The 21447-nt window shown below is 42.6% G+C and overlaps 1 protein-coding gene across 2 annotated transcripts in view; it reads left to right on the top strand.

Annotated features, from left to right (window-relative positions):
• The window catches only part of LOC119478316 (astrotactin-2-like), a 624157-nt gene that overhangs the window by 556481 nt on the left and 46229 nt on the right, over positions 1-21447 (top strand). For both annotated transcript variants that reach the window (XM_037752984.1, XM_037752983.1), the window contains exons 18-19: positions 8167-8300; positions 11821-11969. In XM_037752984.1, the coding sequence (XP_037608912.1) occupies positions 8167-8300; positions 11821-11969 (283 nt within the window). The remainder of the gene's footprint in view (positions 1-8166; positions 8301-11820; positions 11970-21447) is intronic.

Raw genomic sequence — 21447 nt, 5'->3', positions numbered from 1 at the left:
AGTATTGGCTGATAGGATCAGAGTATTTCAAGTTAAAGGTGCAATGTGTAAGATATGGCAACATGCTCCAAACAAATAGGGGGCAGCATTTCACCTCTACTACTGGGTCTATACGTTCTAAATTTAAAGTCATCAGTCAGCTACTAACTAACAGAAGAGCAAGAATATGCCAAATTCGACCAAACTGCTGAATCCCTAAGAACTGGTCAAACTAACACCGCTATTTTATAATCTTCCCGCGTGGCGTCAGCTTATATTGTGTTTACAGACACTAACTAGGAGCTGAACGGTCCAAATACGTTTCGGTAGTTTGTTTATTGGATTAAATTTCAAAGTGGCAGATACAAGAAAATTACTCATATTTTCGTTTCGTCCTCCACGCCACCAGAGGACTAGTTCACCGGGAGGAGAGCGGGTAGCAGCTCCAGGATAGTGACTTTCACCGGGAGATGGCAGTCCCTGCGGATCAGACCCCCAGGGCAAAGAAGTGAAAGTCAATTGTTCGTTCCATTGCAACATCAGCACCCAGCAGCAAAGCTACGCTTCCGCCATTTTGGACTGAAAACGACTAGCAGATGCCAGTAAAGCGTCCGCCTAAAAAGTACAATACAAAAGTAAAATAAAATAATTTCTATTCTGCCGAAATGGCCTGTGTTGAACGATACAATGTTATAAATATAATAAGTGTTTTCAGTCCAAAATGAGGCCAGAGTTTCATCTCTTTGCTCCAGTTCTCTTTACCCCGGGGCTGGGGGTTTGCATTCGCTGAATTTGAGCTAACTGCTAACTGAAGGTCCAACTCCCGGAGCTCGAGGTACAAGTGGTATTACAAGACATGGTAATTGGCTGGGGGCTAGCTGGTCAGCATGCGCATTTCAGTAAATATCTCTGCAACATAATACATAGATGTCTTTGATACAACTTTAACACTGTAACCCCTTTCACATTCTGTTGATCATGTTGGTTAATAATTTTTTTATGTTTTAAACTAAAATTCTGGCCATATCTGACACATTGCAACTTGGTATCTATCCATGCTGGTATTTTGAAATGTCCAGATTCAATTATGTCCGTCCCTGATATTTGCCTTCATGAAGCTCACAGCACTGAAATGTGGCATTTAAATGCAATTCCCTTCACCTCCATTGTATTTTTATTGTATTTTTTGTCTAAAAAAAACCTCAGCAAATAAAGGCAGAAATAGTCTATCTGCATTGCTAAATAGTGGGGGCATGTGAGATTTTTTTGGTCATTTCAAATTTGTAGATACTTTGTGTGAAACGTAATGATGATGTTTTGCATTTGGAAGGAGAGGTTTGAGGTTTACTCCCTCATTGTCTTGGTATTGAATACTTCTCAAGTTGCTCTATTCGCGGGCTTGGCTTGCTTGAAACCCGGTCTCGACCTGAACTCGACTGGAACCGGTCTTGGAATTGGCTTGGACTCGACTAAGGTGGTCTTGCTTACAGGCCTGGTGTGTGCACGCAAATGCACACACGCACACAGATACTCCCCTGTTTTAGTGCCAGAGAAAAAATACCTCAGTGGATAAATAAATAAGCTAAGGCCTGTGGAGCTTGCCAGTGGTCCTATGTCCTGTGATGCTGTGACTGAATTATGGCAAACCTTTTGAACAAATTGGTTGTGAGTCTAATGGGTCAGAATGCTCTATATCTTGCCCGAGTGGCCGCTGTCATGCTCTCACCGTAACGCACTGCTGCAGCGCCTCGCACGGGCGTGTCTAGAACATTCTCAGTCGGGGCAAAAGAAGAAGCGAAAGAGTGACGACATATTTCCACCAAAACAAAAGCAACAGCAGCATTATACACAAGAGCAGGACAGGTATATTTGCAACGGGTTGGTCCAGCAGGTCTCATAAACTAATGCACACATAGGAAGAAACAAATGTGAGTTTTGATCCCAGGAACATCACTTCAGTACCAAGGAGAGCTCATATAGATCATTCTTATAATGGCCAGTACATACTACACTCAATTGCCAGTTTATTATACACTAAAACTAATGCAGTCTTATACAACAGCCCTGCAAAAAAATCCTTCATGAAGGTTATAATGTTCAGTTTTTTGAAACTGTGTTTGCTTCAACCGTATGGTAATTTTGGAGGAAATAGTTTGTGGTGCTGTTGAGCTGTATTTCATTATAAAGAGAGATGTTTCTGTTATTTAGCCTATCATCATTGATATAAATGGGGTGGACAAAATAATAAAACCATCTGCCAGACACATTATAACCTTCCTGAAGGTAGGTTTTGCAAGGTTGTTGTGTTAGACTGCATTAGTTTTAGATAGGTGCACCTAATAAACTGGCAACTGAAGTGAATGTTGAGGTCAACATTTGGTCCATAAAGCATTAAACCTTGGGCAAAAAATCCATGATACATTTTCAGCTTATTGTAATCCAAGTGCTCTGAGAGAAAACTAGATTTCTGCACCTTCTCATGGCTCAGTTTTCAAGCTTTAAAACATACAGCCTGTGACGGGAGACTTTGGCCAATGGCAGGTCATTTCATTGAGAGAGCGTTCCTATTGGCTGTGCTCCGGTCATGTGACCAGAACTTGGCGTTCCTTCACAGAGAGCGTTCCTATTGGCTGTTCATTCAACGGAGGCTGGAAAAAGCTGTCAATCACTCGCAAACTCCGATCAAATGGTTATCTAGGCATCACTGATCAAATATGAATTAATATTCTGTTACTGTAATGCCTATTTTTCACCACAAATGTTTTCAGAAGCATCTTGTAGTGTACTGTTTAGCTGTTTACAAGTGATTGACAGCTGCTCAGAGATGGGAACCTCCAGCTGGGCTCTGACTGGTTGTTTTCTTCAGGTCTGTGAAATCTTGCAGATGCCATTAGGAGCACTACTGTCAGGATATAGTGATAGTCATATAGAAAAGGAAAAACAGAAAGAAATGCGAATTAGCAGCGTTTGCATCAACTTGGAGTGAATAAACTCGGCTAAAGCGTGGCTTAGTCAGTAGGTGGCGCTGTAGGCCACGTGTGGCTGTAATCCGCCAGTAAACACAGTAGAAGAAGAAGAAGAGGTTGTGATTGGCCCTCCATGCTTTGGCCATCTAGCTAACCTTCTCCCAGAGAAAAATGGAGAGAGGTCTTCAGGAATTACTTTCAGTTAGGCAAGTTTTAATTGTTTGTTCATGTCAGCTAGTGTTGGTAATGTTTAATGTTGTCTGGAGACGAAGACAAGCGTTCGTACGTTATGATGGGAAAGTCCGGGAAGACGCCGACAGCGGAAACAGCTGGTCAGTCAACGTCAGTTAAACGTTAGCTAGCTACGTCAGAATGTATTAAAGGTTGTTTATATAATTCATTTAGCGCTTCAACTCTTTTTGGAAAAAGGCAAAAAAAAAATACTAAAAGCCAAGGTAAAATCTTGTTTTGCAATTGAGGAAGTTTTATGAAGTTTTGAAGCTTTCATAATGCGATACTTCAGCTATACAGTATAAATACAGCGGCCACGAACTTCCCTCTCCCCGGCAAGGAAACTATAAATAAATATCAGAATCAGAAATACTTTATTGATCCCTGGGGGAAATTGAGTTAAATAAAATAATAATAATAAATAAATAAAAATATAGAGAAATCATAAGAAAATATAAATAAGAGATATGTATAACAACAGTGCAAATAATAATAATGCTGAAAAAAAGGATCTATCATTAAGTGTGTAAAAACACAAGAATAGTATAAATAAATACGAATGTTAGTTTAAAAGTGCTGTAGAAATGAATGCAGTGTTGCCAGAGTAAACCAGATTATTGTACAGCTGAATTATTGTACTAAATAATTGTACTGTTAAGTCAGTATTGCACAGTTGAAGATAGAATAAATTATGGGGTTATAGGAGCTGATGGGGTAAAAAAAAAAATGAAATTTATGTTGTATGTGTGTGAATGTATTAGGCTTGCTGCGGTAGTGGTCGGACCCACCATCGTTTTGCTTTTTTTTATGGAAATAAAACCCATTTAGTTAATTTTGGCGTATCAGCGCCGTGTTATTAATGCATACTTGGACGACGGACGCTACAAACTGAAAGTGAAAGTGTCTGCTTTGTATGTAGTCTCAGCTCAGAGCAGCAGGAGTCAGATTTCACACACAGGGGACGAGAGAGAGTTGACAGACAAGACGATGGCGGAGGATTTGGTGTCGAAGTGAAAAGGAAACGCGCCTATTTGGCAATATTTCAGATTTAAACCGATGCTTTAAGGGAACCATAACGTTAATGAGGTAATCACCGTGAGGAGGACGGAACGGTCACAGCCGGCGCCAGGTGGAAACCTGGCCTCGCAGAGAAAGCTGGACCGGAGAGGCCAGACACACAGCCACCCGACGGTAAAAATCATAGTAAGCGCGCTATACATATTGACCGTCATCTTTTCTTGTAAAATGTCCGGTGGAATCGGTAACACCGGTGTTGTCACAAGTTTATTAATCGGTGGGAAAATGTCCTTACCGTCACATCCCTAGTATGTATGTATTTAACACTTTAAAATCAAATAAACACTTCTACCGTTTTCAAGATTAGACAAGATTATATCTGATCCTAAATAAAATGTATTTACTTTAAGTTGACAACGTCTGTATGACAATAAAGTATAGGTAAATGAGATGTCTTTCTTAGTTTGAGAAGTAAATGTTTGTACCGGTAGTCGCACGGTACTTACATCGAAGCGTGTTCCATGACGAACACGAAACGGCGTTGCACGTCGTCAGTAAGGGCAGCTGGTTAAGTCGTCATCGATGCAGGCTCGCTGTTGGAGGGTTCTATATTTAGATTGTTATTTTGCAACACGTAATACGACAGCACACTAACAAACAAGTCAATTTACTTTGCTGTAAAGGTCAGATTAGCTCAGACCGTCCTCCGACAGCGTTGGCACACTTAAAATCCAATACCTGCTGTTTTGAGGGTCCTCCAGTGACACAGCAATCCCCCATCAACCTCTGGGTGAACCAACCCTCCAGCCGCCCCCAGTGTCCAATTTCCTGGAAGTACTACTTCTGATAAGGTTCCTCGAAGCAGCCCATTGGCTCTTTTGTTAACACCATTAGCCCTGAATGATTGGAAATGCTACAGAAACGCATTCGTGTGCGCACATACACACACATACACACACACACACTTAGGTCACCATTGATGGTGTCCTGTGTGTGCTGACTTAGACTCTTTACCACCACTGGTGATCATCTTATAAATCAATACTGTGGGCCAGCTGGCCAGTGTTTTCACGTATTAGCCTCTGAAGACGGACAGTAATACGGTCAGCTTAGACTAGACAAACAGATTAATACATTAAAGAGGTCACAATGGCCTCCATTGCCTTCTTGTAAGTCACGACAGGCTTCTACGAAAGCGAAAGGTCCAAATAGTATTCTCGGTGCCAGCGAGTCTGATGATGTCAAAGCTTGGAATCTGCGGCCTGAGTTGTTGCTGCCGGTGCTCGGTAGCCTCTGCTGTTCTGATCTTGTCTTCTGGTTGCAGGGGGAGGTGATTACATTTCAGCTCAATTTGTCCAGTATCGATAAGGTCAATGGAGATGAATTGTAGCATATTTGTGAAACGGTAGAACCATGTGTTATTGTAACCATCGCGGTATTGCCGGTTCCTGAAAGCAAATCTGACATGACCGCACAAAAAACTGTCTTACACTGTTACAGTCAGATAGGAGCATCTTTGTCAAAACACTTGGTTCATATGAAGTATATTGGTTTTGTTTCTGACCCCTAGCTGGCCAACACAGAATGTATATGGATCTATAGTGTTCTGGGAAATGCATGATCTGTGGTTAATCAATACAGTATAGGGTATCCTCTTCTTTTCAGCTATGACTTATCTCTGCATTGAACATAGAAGGAAGGATTTTCCTCACTGACCCAAGCCCTTTTTTTTTTCTTGCACCAGTCGGACATATTGCTGCCTTTACAGCCACACAACTTATCACTTTACGTGCATTATCTAACACTTTTTTCTTGCTTTCCCTCTAAATCCTCATCTCTGCTTTACCTCCCGTGCCCCCCCCAACCCAACCCCCTACTCTCATTCTCTAAACCACAATTAGATTCCCTGTTTACCCAGTGGAGACTGGCTTGCATTACTCTTCAAACATAAACACGGCGGTAATCGCTTTGTCTATTTTTCACATGTGCAGCCATGCAATCAAGTGCGCAGCAGACCCATATGGGGTTTTTCTAGGAATCTGCTGGTGGTAAACGCATGGCGGTCCTGTGGTCTTTTTTTCTGTCTTTTGCCCCCTAGCAGCGGAGGTCATTTCTCATTCCTCATATTTGTCTTGTCTGCGTGTGCGTGCATGGACCTCGAGTCCAGGTTTTTCTTGTTGCCTTTTGTCTGTGGCCTGCTTCCCATTGACATGAGGTGGCAAGACCCCTGCTGCTGTTGTTTTCTGGCAGCAGTTAGCCACATGGGTTCAGGCAAGGGGGGGGGAGAAATGTAATTACCTTTTTCCCCTTTTTGGTTTTCCAGGGGGTTATTATATGGCCATGGATTACAGTGCTTTCCTACCCTCTATAATAACTGCTCATTCAGCACGCTCATTTAGAGGGGCTTGTATTGGAGGATAAATAATGGGAAAGCCTTCACTGTTGAAGGATCCTGATCCTGTTCCACAGTAAGATGAGGAATGCTTTAAGAGTTGGGAGTCACACCTTTGTTTCCTGGTTGAATTTTTTTGCTTTCCTTTTGTCTCTCCGGCCTCTTTTTTTTTCTTCCTCTGCTGCTCATTTAGGTCACTTTCACTCTCAAGATCCTTTGAGTGAAAGCAAGCGGTATTGGAAGGAGTCAGTTCCCATGAAAGACTGTTGAGTCTCCTTTACAGCTAACAATGCAGTGTTGTGGAAATGCTAACATCAACTTCTGAGTGCATACCCGGACTCTTTTTTTTTGGGGCCAAACCGTCTGCCCTTTTCTGGTCAGGACTATGCCCAAAGTCCTCTCAAATGTCACTAATCAACACACTGCAGGAATCTCTCTCTCTGTGTGCATGTCCCCCCGCGTGTTCGCAGTTGTCTCAAAAGACGTGTGTGGTCTCATCAGTTCCTTTGCTTTCGGATAAGCGAATGTCATGGTGTATCGGAACAAAAAGGAGTGGCTCCTCTCTCTTGCTTTTCGTTTGGACGCCGCCTGTTACCAGGTGATAATGTTTCCGCATGTCCTATTTTTTGCGACCATGATCGAGCACATCTCCAAAGTTGTCTGCATGAGGCAGCACTGCCAACCAGTTAGAGAGCACATAAATAACTGAGTGCTCCATTGATCCATAGTGTGACAGGGGGAACCACAGTGCTTGCGAACTCCCTTGAACTCACTCTCTATCATGCCTGTGGCTTTAGGGAAAGCCCTGACATTATACTTTATTGCTTTGACGGTTATATTGGCATTTTGCTGCCTTTTAGAGGATGACTGAGCTTCTGCCTTTGATTTTTTTTTTTTTTTTCCTTCGCCCGTTAATGAAGCAGCACGAGGAGATGTTAGGAGATGATGTCATCTTCTAGCACGCCCCTCCCCTCTTCCCTCTCCTCTCATCCCCATCCCCTTCACCGACAGACCGACGTCGGCAGATCCTCCGCACACAAACATACGCATAGAACGAAAGGAGGTGGGGAGTGTCACAGCTTTCGCACCTCCATCATAAAAGTCACAGTGCATCTATGATATCACAGCGTAAGCTTGTCGATGTTAGTGAGATGTTCCTGCCTTCCGGTAATTGGGAACGGTGGGGTATGAAAAGGTCACTCCGTGTGTGGGTGTGTGCGCGTCTACCTGTACTTCTATCTTTGTGAGACCTGTTCTGAGTTTTAAAAATTCAGAGAGAGGACAGTTTTTGCAAAGTGAGGACATTTTGGACAGTCCTCACTTCGTCATGATGAGGTTTGATACATCAATGGTTAATTTTAGGGGTTGGGGAAAAGAAAATGAATATAGTTAATGGAGAGTCATCATATGGACATAAGTATGAGGATGTGTGTGTGTGTGTGTGTGTGTGTGCGCGTGTGTGTGTGTGCTGGGATACGGTGGAGAGGGTGGTTGGGATGGGGGTGGGGGTACACATAGATGGATGGGGGAGCGCATGTTCCAAGAGATAATTGCATTTCTCTCACCTGTTACCCTTTACAGGCCTTCAAGAGCGCCACGATGAGCTCATACTGGTGTGCTGGAAAGGGCGATGTCATTGATAACTGGTGTCGCTGTGACCTGAGTGCCTTCAGCAAAGACGGCCTGCCTAACTGCAGTCCCCTCAGGCAGCCGATGTAAGTGTGAGGTGACACCATGACACCTAGGAATTCATGCACAAGAGAGATTTCATGGATGCATGCACCGATGCACCCGCAGGCACACTCGCATATGCACACGGACATCATGCACACACACACATACATACCTGTCTCTCCAACCGACTCCTGGGGCACTCGAGAAAGTTGTAGAGACAAGCACAGTCCCCAAAGTTCTAATAGCTGTCAGTCGGCCCTTACACTCCTCTGAAAAAGAACACGCTCTCATTCAAGGTGTTCCTAATAATACTCTCGAGCCATCCACCCCCAGCTATTGTTGCCCTGAGAACTTTTAAAGGGAAACAGGAAGTTGAAAGTGCAAGACTTTCAAATAAGGCTACAATGAAAGCATTTAATTAAAGAATGGAAATAAAATATGCCTAATAGTATATTATATTCCAGAGTGAATGAGGGGCCAGCCTTTATTGGCACCACTCTAAAATAACGATAAAAGGATGAAATATAGTGTAGCAGCAAGAGAGGATTCTGGTCCAAGGCCTAATGACATTTGCACTTAATGTGACTATTTTTGCCAAGTAAAAGCCATAATAAAGCAGTGAAAAAATACTCTGTTACAAGTAAAAGTCCTGAATTCAAAATCTTAAAAAAACTACAAAAGTATCAGCATCTAAAAATACTTAAAGTACAAAAAGTACTAATTTTGCAGATTGGCCCATTTCAGAATCATATATATTATATTACTGGATTATATTTAGTGATGCATTAATGTGCTCATCACGTTGAGGTTGCAGCTGGTTAGAGTAGAGCTAATTTTCATGACTTTATATTTTGCTGGGTAGTTTATATAAGGGATCATGTGCAGCGAGCCGGTCATTTCTGTAAAATAAACCCAGAGAGGGCGGGGTTTATTTCACAACAATGACCCCGCTAGCTGTACATTAACGCAATAATGTATCATTACACAATAATCTATAATAATATCTATTATTACATGGCTTTGTTTAATACTTGATTCTGATTGGTCAATCACGGCGTTCTACAGTCTGTTATTTTTTTAAAGCAGACCGTTGCTTTGTATAGCAGACCGTTGCTTTGTATAGCAGACCGTTGCTTTGTATAGCAGACCGTTGCTATGTATAACAGACCGTTGCTATGGGCGCAGTTCTGAGCACGGACTCTGGCGGACCGCTTTTGTGCCAAATTATTTATTTCTTAAGTAAGTAGCTGTGTAATAAGCAGGATAATGTACAGCTAGCGGGTCATTGATGTGAAATAAACCTCATCAGGATGATGTTTAGACCCCTCCACGTGCTGCATCACGCTGTCGGGGTTTATTTCACAACAATAACACCTCGTTGTATGTTATCCCTTACTTAACGTATTAGTTGATTTAGATTTTGCATTGTTAATCTGAATCTGCAAAGTATTTCAGATAAATGCAGAGAAGTTAAAAAGTACAATATTTGCCTCTGAGACCGAGTAGAGTAGAAGTATTAAGTAAAATGGAGATACTCAAGTAAAGTACAAGTACTGCAAAATTGTAAGTATAGTGCTTGAATAAATGTAGTTAGTTACATTCCACCACTGCCCCCCACATAGTCAACTATAACCAAATGTTAAACCAAATAATTTAATGTGCATATTTAGGGGGGGAGATTTCCTCTGGGTGAGCCAGCTGACTTCGTCCTAGCTAATGGCACACATGAATGGCATGAAAATAATCTACTGATTCAGCTCTTTGTGACTTTTCAAATGTTATTGGACCAAATAGATCCAATCCAAATGCAAATAGTCAGAAAAAATTATATTCCTCGTTTTACAGTTGTTCCTTTTTTATGATTGTGCAAGAGAAAAAGTCTTTGCAGGCCAGAGTGCATTGATATATTGCAATACCGACTGTGGCCACAACGTCAAAGTCACCTCTAGGGATGAACCAATACCGGAGAGGATATCGGGCTGATGCTGACTCAAATAGCTAGATCGGGTATTGGTGACAATGAGGCCAATCTATTTAATTTAATTCTATGTTTATATACTATATACATTATATACTGTAATTTGAATTCCTGTTTTATTACAAGGCCTATTAAAAGAGGCTGGGACACGGGTCTCGGGGTACAACACACTTGCAGTGTAACTGGAGCTGCGGTCGTGCGTTGCGATCGACTCAATTTGGGCGAGTGCAGACCAGGTTTTACCGAGCATGTGTTGCACCCCGAAGATATGACGAGTTGATGACACGTAACCCGGCCTCTTTCAATAGGCCTTTTTAAAGTTTTGACCAATATGTTGCTGCATTAAAAATGTTTACACTTGAAATGTAATTCCTGTTAATTTTGTAATTTTACCAAGTTGCTGGTGTATGATTTATTATTTTAATGATAAGTAATTCAGTAAATTTATATCTATGTCTCTATTTGTTACATTTTGTTTTACAAAGTTAGGAAAGCAATGTTTTAGTCACATCTTATGTTGCCTTACACTTGATCCCAGTCACTTCCACACAGCGAGGCATACAGCTTATTAATTAAACACTGGTATCAGATCGTTACCCAAAGCCCAGGTATCGCTATCGGTATCGGGACTGAAAAAGTTGGATCGGTGCATCCCTAATCATCTCCCAGTCCACACTGTTCATGAGGCCTTGAATACATAGTGTTACAATACATAGTGTTCCCAGCTCAAGAATAAACATTCAACATCTACAGTTCCCCCCAAAATTGGGCAAACTCCCATCTGCTGATAAACTCCAGAACAGCTACTAAATGGACCTTGTGATGAGACCGGTCCCAACTCTTTAGCAATACTTTACCAGAAATATGTCTATTGCACAAGCAGTTTGAGACGCTTTTATGGCGGTTTTTGGTATTGTTTTGTTTGTGGATTGTGGTTGTGGTCGTGGAATTGGAGAAGACGGGGCGTGGTGCCACAACCAGAGTTTTGGTCAGGCTTTCCCTGGGTCCACGCCTGCTGGCACGAAGGGGGCCAGTGAAGAGTCGCTGAGGAAAGCCAAATCTCCGACTCTGGCCAGTGCCGGAGTGTAAGGCCAGTAAAAACCCCACAGTAGTTATTATTATTGTCTGCAAGGATGAAGCTGAGCGGCTTTCTTTTTATGAAAGAGGGATAACCTACCTCTCTTAGCCATTGTCACAGACACAGCTGGAGGGCAGACAAAATGGAAATATTGTTCTTTTATCTCTTTTGAGGGATTAAAGTGTGAAAACTGCACAGAGAGCACTTCTGGAGAACAGGTGGCATCGGAATACTGTTTTGTTCAAAGCTGCTGTTTGCCATCCTGTTGTCCAATGAGATACTGTATAGGCAGGGGTGTGACGGTAACATAACAATGAACACATGGGATTCCTACTTATCCATTCTCTACGTTTAAGTCCATACTTTAGGCATCATACACACACACAGTTTAATTTGAAATTCCAGATCCGGGCAATAAACTGTCGTGGTAACCTTTTGATCTCATTGTTAATATGTATCTTATTTCCATGTGTTAAACTATGTCCTTTCTGTGTTGCTCCATTAGTTTGCGCCTAGCCCCTTACCTGGAGCCCTCAAGCACAATGGTGGCCCTGGAGTGGATGGATGTGGAGCCTCTGATTGGCTGCAAAGTTTCAGACTACATCGTCCAACATAAACGAGTGGAGGATCCCTCAGAGGCAGAGGTCTACACAGGTAGGATTCAAATACTATGATATGAAGTGAGCTGTTGTGACTGTTGGCTGGAGTGATTTTATTAGGGGGATTTTTAAAAAAAATATCTAATTGCGATTATTTTGACTGATATGGCAATATTAGAGGGAATGATAATTTTACATCGTTATTCTCATTTTCATTGAAAAACATCTTCAAATGATTATGGAGTGATTTTTGCAGGGATCTGTACCAAACAAAGATGTTTTCTTAAGTCTGTAGACTGATGTGTAGGCCAGGACATCTCTGCAGCACCACCATATTTAATTTAAAAGGATATTTTGACACACATTGCTCCTTTAATAAATATTGTGCCTCCTGGGATTTGAACATTGCACTAGGCCATACTGCGATTTTGATAAAACTTTAGATTGATTTTGCAGCCCCAGATTTTATTTATTATCAGACAAAGAAACAAAAAGCATAACTTGTTAGTGAGAACACTCCTTTCCAACATGGTCCCAAGATGTTAGAAGAAAAAGAAATACAATAAAGCAATACATTCAGCATAAAAAAATTAAGAAAAAACAAAAAACACGTCACCACAATTAAAGAAAAATTAAAAAATAACTGCAAATTTCACTAGTTCATTAGTTTTGCAAGCTGCCATTTTTTTTTTTTTTTTTTAAATCTGGGTCAAGTGAATTAAAAATTGCAGTCGCTGGTGACGGCAGCTTGGCTATTTAAAAATTTGTATTCGCACTAGTAACAATTCTCTCTGACCAATCAGTGGTCTGCAGTCTTTTAACTCCACCTTCTAGCATCGGCTCAGCTCGCTTGGAACCTCGTCCGAGGTGGTACCAAAAATTGCCGTCCACAACCTTTGGTAATTGTAACGCAAAAATAACCGTTCTAATGTGTAACGAACTGAACTGAGCTGAACTGGACTAATTGGTGGAAAAGGGCCAGAAGACATTTTTGTTTTTTCAATGTGTGTTGTGGAACTTTCTCCTCCATCCCATAACCATGCTCACACCCATACAAACATACGAATAGTTACACGCACAAATACTGCGAATGAGAATACTTTCTTACTGTTTATCATTTTGGTGGTTTTGTTAGCTCTTTTGGGTGACAGCGGTTAACACTGTTGCTCTGTGTGGAGTCTGTTTTTCCGTGTCCATGTGGGTTTCCCTCCACTGTCCACAGATGTGGAAATTAGGCGAATTAGAGGCTCTAAATTGTCTAATCGTGTTAGTCCTGCGATAACCTCGTGACTAGCTGCACTTGGGAAAGTTTGGTAAAAGATCCCACAGCATGTTTTTAACTGCAAATAGAAGGAAAATGACATTGTTCAGAGTATCTGCTAAGCAGTTAGAAAGGTTAATAATGTTTGATGAGTTGATAGAAGGGGTTCGAGTTACAATTGGAGAGAATGAGAATATAGTTTTGGTCTGGATACAGAACAGAAGGAAGATGACGTAAAGGGCAATTTATCAAGTGCCATAAACGGTGCTGACCATTGTGCCGTAGGGCTAGGGAAGTGGTCATGGTTTGCGACGAGGGGGCTGGGGGTGAGTCAGAGGAAAGGGTGATAGGAAGGAATTTAATAATATTGGAGAAATGATGTGGTCTGGAAGAAGCTGGCTTTAGTCATTGGGAAGTATGGACAGGCCATCCATCACCCCTGGGAGGAGTGCTGATGAAGCGTGGGCACCAGCGAGCGGGGAGAGGGTACAGACAGCTAGACACAGGCATTGCTGGCAGAGGTGAGCTAGGAAGGGGCAGATGGTGTGGGTGACTCACTCCGCTATGTGCCAGTCACCACTATAAATCATGTCGTAACAGACAGTATAATACAGATTAGAAGTCATTGTCTTCGTATTTAGTCTTTTTTTTCTCTCTTTTGTGCCTGTCACTGTTTATCTATAACTCTAAGCCACTTGTTTACTCTCAGCTTTCTTTAAGTATCTGGACAAAGAACTTTGGTTAGTGCCGTAGTAGTAGTATATGACCCCCTTATAGGAGTGGGTGATGTTAATTGGCAGGAAACTCTGGCAGACTATGGTTCCCCTTCAGTGGAAACATCATGTATTATGAACCGTATAGGCATCTGGATAGCTCCCACTTCCAATGCAAATACCAAAAAACTGCAGCTATACTCAAAACCCCTCATTGTTCTCCAAAAATGGGGGGTAGGGAGGGGATCAGGATTGCTGATACAAACTTGGAAGGCATCGCAGGGATCGATTTATGAAATAATAGGTGCCTCTTAAAATGAGATCTTGTTCTCTGGACTCAGCAAATAAAAGCCATAGTGTCATTTTCTCACACTTACTCTGACTTATTTTGAAATTATTGGATTTGTACTCCGCGTACCCGCTGCTGGCTTCTGAATTAAGGAGCGTTTTTTTTAAGGCACTTTATAGGAAGATTGAAGTCTGTATAATAAAACCATAAGCTGAGATACGTGAGAAGTCCAGTTTAGCCTTGCACCCTGCTCACCTTGTGAATACGAAGTAGCAGACTCATCATCATGCTTCCGAGCTCAGTCATTCCTTGATGCTTTTTTCTCTCAGCAGTGTTCCTCTTGCCTTTCACCCACACACACACACACACACACACACACACACACACACACATTCCCCCGTTGAAGCTGCCAGTGAAACCAGTCTTCTACCGTTGGCCACTGAGCAGCTCTAATGGAGCAGTTTGGGGATAAATACTTTGCTCGAGGGCATCTTGGTGGTTTTTCGTGTTTCTCCATTTTCCCTGTTCATATTTTCCAAGACTGTGTGATGATTTGAACCAGTGAGCTTGCAGTCAAGCCTTCTCCTCCAACATCTAAGGGTGGGTACACACACTAAAGGATTATTCGGCTGATTTACAGTAAACTGCATTTGACAATCTAGACAATCATAGGGAAAAATCCTGATCCGAAGCTTAGTTGGGGCTGATATTTGGCAATATAGTAGAGCAGTGTGAGGTGTTCAGATTTAATCCTAAAGAGAGGATATTATGGCAAAGAAGAAGTTTTGCATGTTAAGTGAAGCACAAAGATGGTACTCTTCACTGTCTCACCAAGTTTTTTTTTTTTACTTGATCAAATTGCACCATTTAAGGCCCCGACACACCAAGCTGGTGCCGTCAGTGAGCGTCTGTTGGCCTAGTTTTTTGCGGTGTGTCCCACACTGTTGGCTCTAGTCTGCCCGTGTCGGAGGCTTTTTTGGCCGATTCAGCACGTTGAATCTGTGGCAGGGCTCGTCAGTGAGACAAATCACTCTGATTGGCTGTTCAGCTTAAGCTAATCAGTGCACGAGTAGAGAAACGGAAGTGAGGAAAGCAAGCCAACGGGTAAAGTCAAGACGGCACGCACAGAAGGCACTTCTCATTTTTCAGTTAGCAAATGCGTTTAACCGTTAACCGACATTAAGCATTTTAACCGATTAATGCTATTGGTTAAAACGGTTAAAAGAAATGTTAATAATAATTAAAAAGCTGAGCAAAACTCAGAGGAACGGCTCGTCACTTTAAGGAGAAAAGCTGGTCCACCTTAACAGCCCACCTTAAGAGAGTCGGAGTCGGAGTTACAGATACAGGAAGTTGGCTACCGTCTTGAGCTCGCTTGAGCGGAGCGGAGCTGAGGAGTTGTAGCATTTATTCACCGACAAATAAACTGTACACACACTGCTACACCTCCGTTCACGCCACAGACAACCCCACATTGACCGCCGCCGGACACACACACGGTCTGTCGGACACTCGCTAAAGTTACGCCGTGCTGACAGAGCGTATGTGTGTGGCGGCGGCGAGCACGAAGCCACCGGCAATGCTAGAGCTGCTAATGTGGCATAAATACAGACACCATTTGTTGGACACTCGCTTAAGTTACACCGGGCATACACACAGCCTTCAACCTGCTGTACTAAACTAAATGATGCGGTGGTGGTGGCGAACTTTTACTGGGAAAGCGGCTGCATGTCCGCGACACTACACGCAACACCGTGGCTGCTACAGTAACTCTCCTGACGGTGAACTGGGGACTCAGTTGTCTGTTGTGCTCATAAACTGCAGCTGGCACCCTGCTGCATGCAAGGCATAAATTGTCGGTTAACAGTTAATCATCGGTTAATGAGGGTCGGTTATCGGTTAAGAACATTTTTCAAAATTAGCATCCCTAGTATCATATCAACAGCTTGTATATCCGCCATCCTCGGTCTTCCGGTTTCCCTTTTTGAATGACGAATACAGATTACCTCCACCGGCTGGTATGTAGCGGTATGGAGAGTAATTTCATCTCACGCAGGTGCTGAATGTACATGGTAGGTGTCCGTTGGCTGTAGTCTTTGCAGTGTGTTCCAGTGCGACGTTCTCGCCAAGACACAGGCGGTGTGACGTGACGCGACGCAACTCTCGGCCTCCGTCGCCGTTAGTTCTTTGATGTCGGTTTTGGTGTGTCTGGTCCTTAAAACGACTCAATCTGAACTCCCCCAGTATAATGTCAGATAAGGGATTGGGAAGTGTCAGCAGTACTTGCAGCTAATCCCAGTACTATGTTTTGAATACAGTACAAACCAACCCGTTCTCACTCCCATGGATGGGTGGTCGGATGGGTCACACAAACAGACTTTCACTCAGGAAACCGCTGTTCATAGCCCGTGTGAAACCAAGTCAACGTTAACTTATTTTACTGTAGTTCTGTTATTGTAACTTCCATACTTTACCAACACCGGTTATGTAACAAACATACTTATTTTAATCCAAACCATGATCTTTTCCTAGGCCTAACCAAGTACTTTTGCCTAAACCTCACTAAGTAATTTTGTTGCGCAAGTAAACCTAAAAACGAAAAAAGTTTATTTTGAAAAGGGACTGTATGCATGTGAGTGCAAAATGTATGTTTCCTGTGAACACAGAAGTTTATTTTGAAAAGGGACTGTATGCATGTGAGTGGAAACTGTATGTTTCCTGTGAACACAGAAGTTTATTTTGAAAAGACACTATGCATGTAACGATTTGAAACTGTATGTTTCCTGTGAACACAGAAGTTTATTTTGAAAAGACACTATGCATGTAACGATTTGAAACTGTACGTTTTCTGTGAACACAGAAGTTTATTTTGAAGAGAGACTGCATGCACGAAAAGATCGGAAACTGTATGTTTCTTGTGAACACAGAAGTTTATTTTGAAAAGACGCTATGTATGTAACGATCGGAAACTGTATGTTTCCTGTGAACATAGAAGTTTATTTTGAAGCGTACGGACACTGACCAAGCAGCAGTATTTGACGAGTTGGGAGTGAGAATGTGTCGCAACCGCAAACATCATCTTTCAGAGCTGGATCTGAAGCAGTTGGTAATCTAGCCTAGAAAGAAGGAGGAAACTATCAAATTAGCAAAAATAGCTGAGTGGCCTAAATATAAAAAGGAAAAAATAATTGTCCAGGCCAGGTCAAAGAGAGATGCCTGGGCTGCAATATGTGCTGGGGGGGGGGGGGTACAAAGGACAGTTACATGGACAGTGCCATTGAAATCAGAAGGCAGATGAGACACAGATATACATGGTGTGGTGGAGGGATGGGACTTTGACCATCGGCGACATCATCAGCAGTAAGGGCAGCACCTGCACCCAGAGGGATGGGATTCAGCCGGCATCCACAAAAGCCGAAGCTGCATCCACATCCATTGCCAAGTTTGAAACACCGCTTCGGGGCTGGTGTCTGAGAGACAGGAAAGATAAACAGACAGCCACACACACACACACAGACACTCAGCCATGCTTGAGCATGAGTCACACACTCAGAGCACACACATTCAGCCATGTGCACACTCATACAGATGGCAGACAGAGAGTGGAGATGCAGACACTTGGATGCAGCTCTCGCCGGGTTCCCGAAGCCATGTTTCTATGTCAGCGCTGTCTAGACTAGGATAGGAGTTGATACTGTATCCCTCTTGAGGTATATATAATGTTAAGGTCAGTCATTTGACAATGAGAATAAATCGGTCTAGAATTTTTTTGGTGGTTTCCACAGATTTGGTTTCTCTAATTGCAAGAGGGATTCAGAGATTCATATCATTGAGAGAACACTGTGTGCTACCAGGTCTTATCCATTCACTGTTTTTTTCAGGGCTATCCAAGAAGTCTGATTTATAGGTTCAGTAGGCAACAATTTTGTTGGCATCATTGGGCAAAAATTCCATAATAGCAATTCAGCATTTTGTAATTCAAGTACTCGGATATATAACTAGTAACTCCTCATGGCTCTGTTTTCAGGCTTTAAAAAAATCTAGCTTGTGAAGGAAGAGAGAGCGTTCCTATTGGCTGTGCTCCGGCTGGTGGTCGGTGTTTCCTTAAGAGATCTCAACATGGCTGCCGGGTCAAAACGTTCTCATTTTAAAGCTAAACAAAACACTACAAGATGATTCTAAAAAACATTTGAGGAGAGAAATAGGCATTACAGTAACAGAATATTGATTCATATTTGATCAGTGCTGCCTAGTTTGACCGTTTGATCGGAGTTCGCAAGTGATTGACAGCCGGCTCTCATAGATGGAAGCTGGACGGCTGACTCCAGATCAGCTCTGACTGGTTGTTTTCCTCCGGTCTGTGAAATCCTGCAGATGCTGTTAGGAGCACAGGAGGACACAGAGTCACATGATTTTTTTCAGATTACCTGTCTCATGCACCACTGTCGGGATATAGTGACCGTTTTAAAAAAAAACAACTTTTTTTAATCAGATTTGCTCCATTTCTACCCACTGCAGCTTTAAAATAGCAGTGTGTTCTAGTAAGTTATCAATTCAATTCTAGTTTAGTGGCACCAAAATGCCCAAGTTTAGCCATATAAGTATATAAAGCTATACTATTTTATTCAATTGATTGAAAACTCCGTCAGCAGCACAATGGTCTTTCACAAATTCCATCACCTCTTTGGAAAGTTGTTTTTTTAAAACCTCTAAAAATCCCCTGTCGTCCCTCCAGTTATCACTGCAGATGAGGAGTTGTATCTGTTTTGGAATGCTTTTGGAGTTTTTTCCACAAGCTGGGTGACAGTTTTGTCCGTGTTAATAAGCTGATTCAAATGATGTAATACGCCACCCTTTTTGGCTCAGGTTTTTTCATCCGTACCAGCTTCCTGCATGAATGGATGCAATCATAGAGCCCTTGAAAATCCCGACAGTGAATGGTATCTTCTTCTAAGCTAATATCCATAAATGTTCCTTATGTGACTCCCTCTTGTTTTATGTAAATCATAAAAAATGATATTATGCCTCTGCTGCACATTTTCTTGCAGTTTGCATCAGTGCTGGGTGGAGACGTCATTGTCAAGAGTTTTGAGTGTGTTGTTTTGGAGGTGCCCTCTTAAGTTATAAATCCTCCTCCATCATTCTGGTGGGTGGTGTAAGGATCAACCATGTTAGCTCACTGACTGTTTCTAATACTCCCTAGGCATCTCCTTGCAATTTGTCAATGTCTTGCTCAGTGTACTGTGGCTTACATCTGACTCACTGCACACACAAATGCATCATCATTCATTACATCATATTTTCTGCAGTCGTGGTCTTGACTGAAGTTAGCTACGTATTTGGCTTTAGCAGAAAAAGGACAACATTATGCCCACGTTAGGGCTGGACAGTTTGCACTTCTACCTGTGTATTCACCTTGATACAAGGACATAAGGTCCTGAAAATAAAAGCATGAACAACATAAATAATGATGACGAGTTTAAAGGTGCTCTATACAATATCCAGAGCATTAATATAGCAGCAAACAGCTCTTTGCTATTAAAAGATATATAGTCTACCTGAGCAGAGAACGAAGTCACCCTATGTGTGTGTTGTAATCCGAGCTTCTCTGTGCTATGTTGACATCGTCGGGCCGGCCGTGTGCGCATTTAGTGCATGTTCGGGCATGTGATGGTGCCCCACTGGCTCACGGCCGCTGCTCTGCTCTTATATGTCAGTTACAGCTGATAACGCCGTCAGTCGGCACCCACCGTTTGTCAGAAGCGTTGCCTTGTTTTTCAGCGCTGTTGGCACCGTTAGCTGACAACCGACGCCATATTGAGAGCTGTGCAGAGGCAATAGAAATGCTCCCAGTCTCGCATTTGGCACCTTTAATGTGTTATGGCCCTGACACACCAAGCCGACAGTTGGCAGTCGGCCAGTTTGGGGCCGTCGATGAGTGTCCGTCGGCCTAGTTTTTGCGGTGTGTCCCGCACCGTTGGCACTATAGTCTGCCCGTGTCAGAAGCTTTTCGGTCAGTTCAGCATGTTGAATTGGCGGCAGAGCCCGTCTGTGAGAGAAATCACTCTGATTGGCTGTTCAGCTTAAACGAATCAGCGCACGAGAAGAGAAACGGAAGTGAGGAAAGCAGGCCAACGAGTAAAGTCAAGAGGAAAAACACAGAAGGCTCTTCTCATTTTTCATCTTCATCTCATCTGATCATTCCAATACACGGATATTTTCACAACGACATGGCCGTCTGGAATGAAGCTAAGCGGTGAGTGAGGGTAGTGTGAAAATGGTCAGCTAACGCCGCTTTGTTTCATGTACGTATCATAACAACGGCTTGTATATCCGCCATCCTCGGTCTCCATGTTTCCCTTATTTCAATGACGAATACGGACGGCCGCTACCTGCTGGTAGGGAGAGTTATTTCTCACGCCGTCGAGAATGGACGTGGTAGTCGGCCGTTAACTGCAGTCTTTGAGCTGTGTTCGAGTGCAGCTTTTTGGCCAAGACACAGGCAACGTGAGGCGACGCAATGGTCGGCCTTCAGCTGCTAGTCCTTTGATGTCCGTTTGGTGTGTCTGGGCTTTTAGGATCTCATGCTCTTTCTTTCCACCATCATGGAACAACCTGCAACATTTCCAACGTCCTTCATATGGCCTTTGAAATCAGGCAACATTTTTCACTTTTTACATCCTTTGTTGACATCTCTCTGTGTTCCCTCTCTCTTAAATTGTCTTTGTCCCTCTTTTTGTGTATACCAGGAAGGCTTTAGAGGGGTCAGCTCGTTTTTTTTTTTTAGCATCACCCCATTCCACTCACATCTGCACAAACCATCAGGCCCTGTCTCCAATCCCCTTAGATCATCCCACTTATCAGTGCTGTTCAGGAAAAAAAAAAGTAATCTTTCCTTGAAGGCTTCTTGCTAGTCACTCACAAATCTTCCCTCTGAGGTCAACAGCGACTGCAAGATAGACTCGCTGCTTTGATATGCAAAGAGAGCAGCTGAGGCCTTAGTTCATATATGTTGTTGTTTAATATGGACATGATGCTTTACTGTCAGCCCAGGTCTGGACCCATACATGCATGCATGGTTTTAAAGCATGGCAGAGAGAATCATGTGCTACCAATGATAATATGCACACATCTGAACCATCCCCAATTGTTCACTTTTTTTTTTAACTAGATACGATTTCATTAATTTCATTGTTTTCAATTGAAAAGATACCTTTTTGGTGAAATGGAACAACTAGCTACAGCTTGGCCTGACAGGAAACCCTGAGAC

The sequence above is a fragment of the Sebastes umbrosus genome, chromosome 19, assembly GCF_015220745.1.
Source record: "Sebastes umbrosus isolate fSebUmb1 chromosome 19, fSebUmb1.pri, whole genome shotgun sequence".
Taxonomy (NCBI): Eukaryota; Metazoa; Chordata; class Actinopteri; order Perciformes; family Sebastidae; genus Sebastes; species Sebastes umbrosus.
The sequence above is the reverse complement of the archived record's forward strand: the minus strand, read 5'-3'. Positions and strand labels throughout refer to the sequence as shown.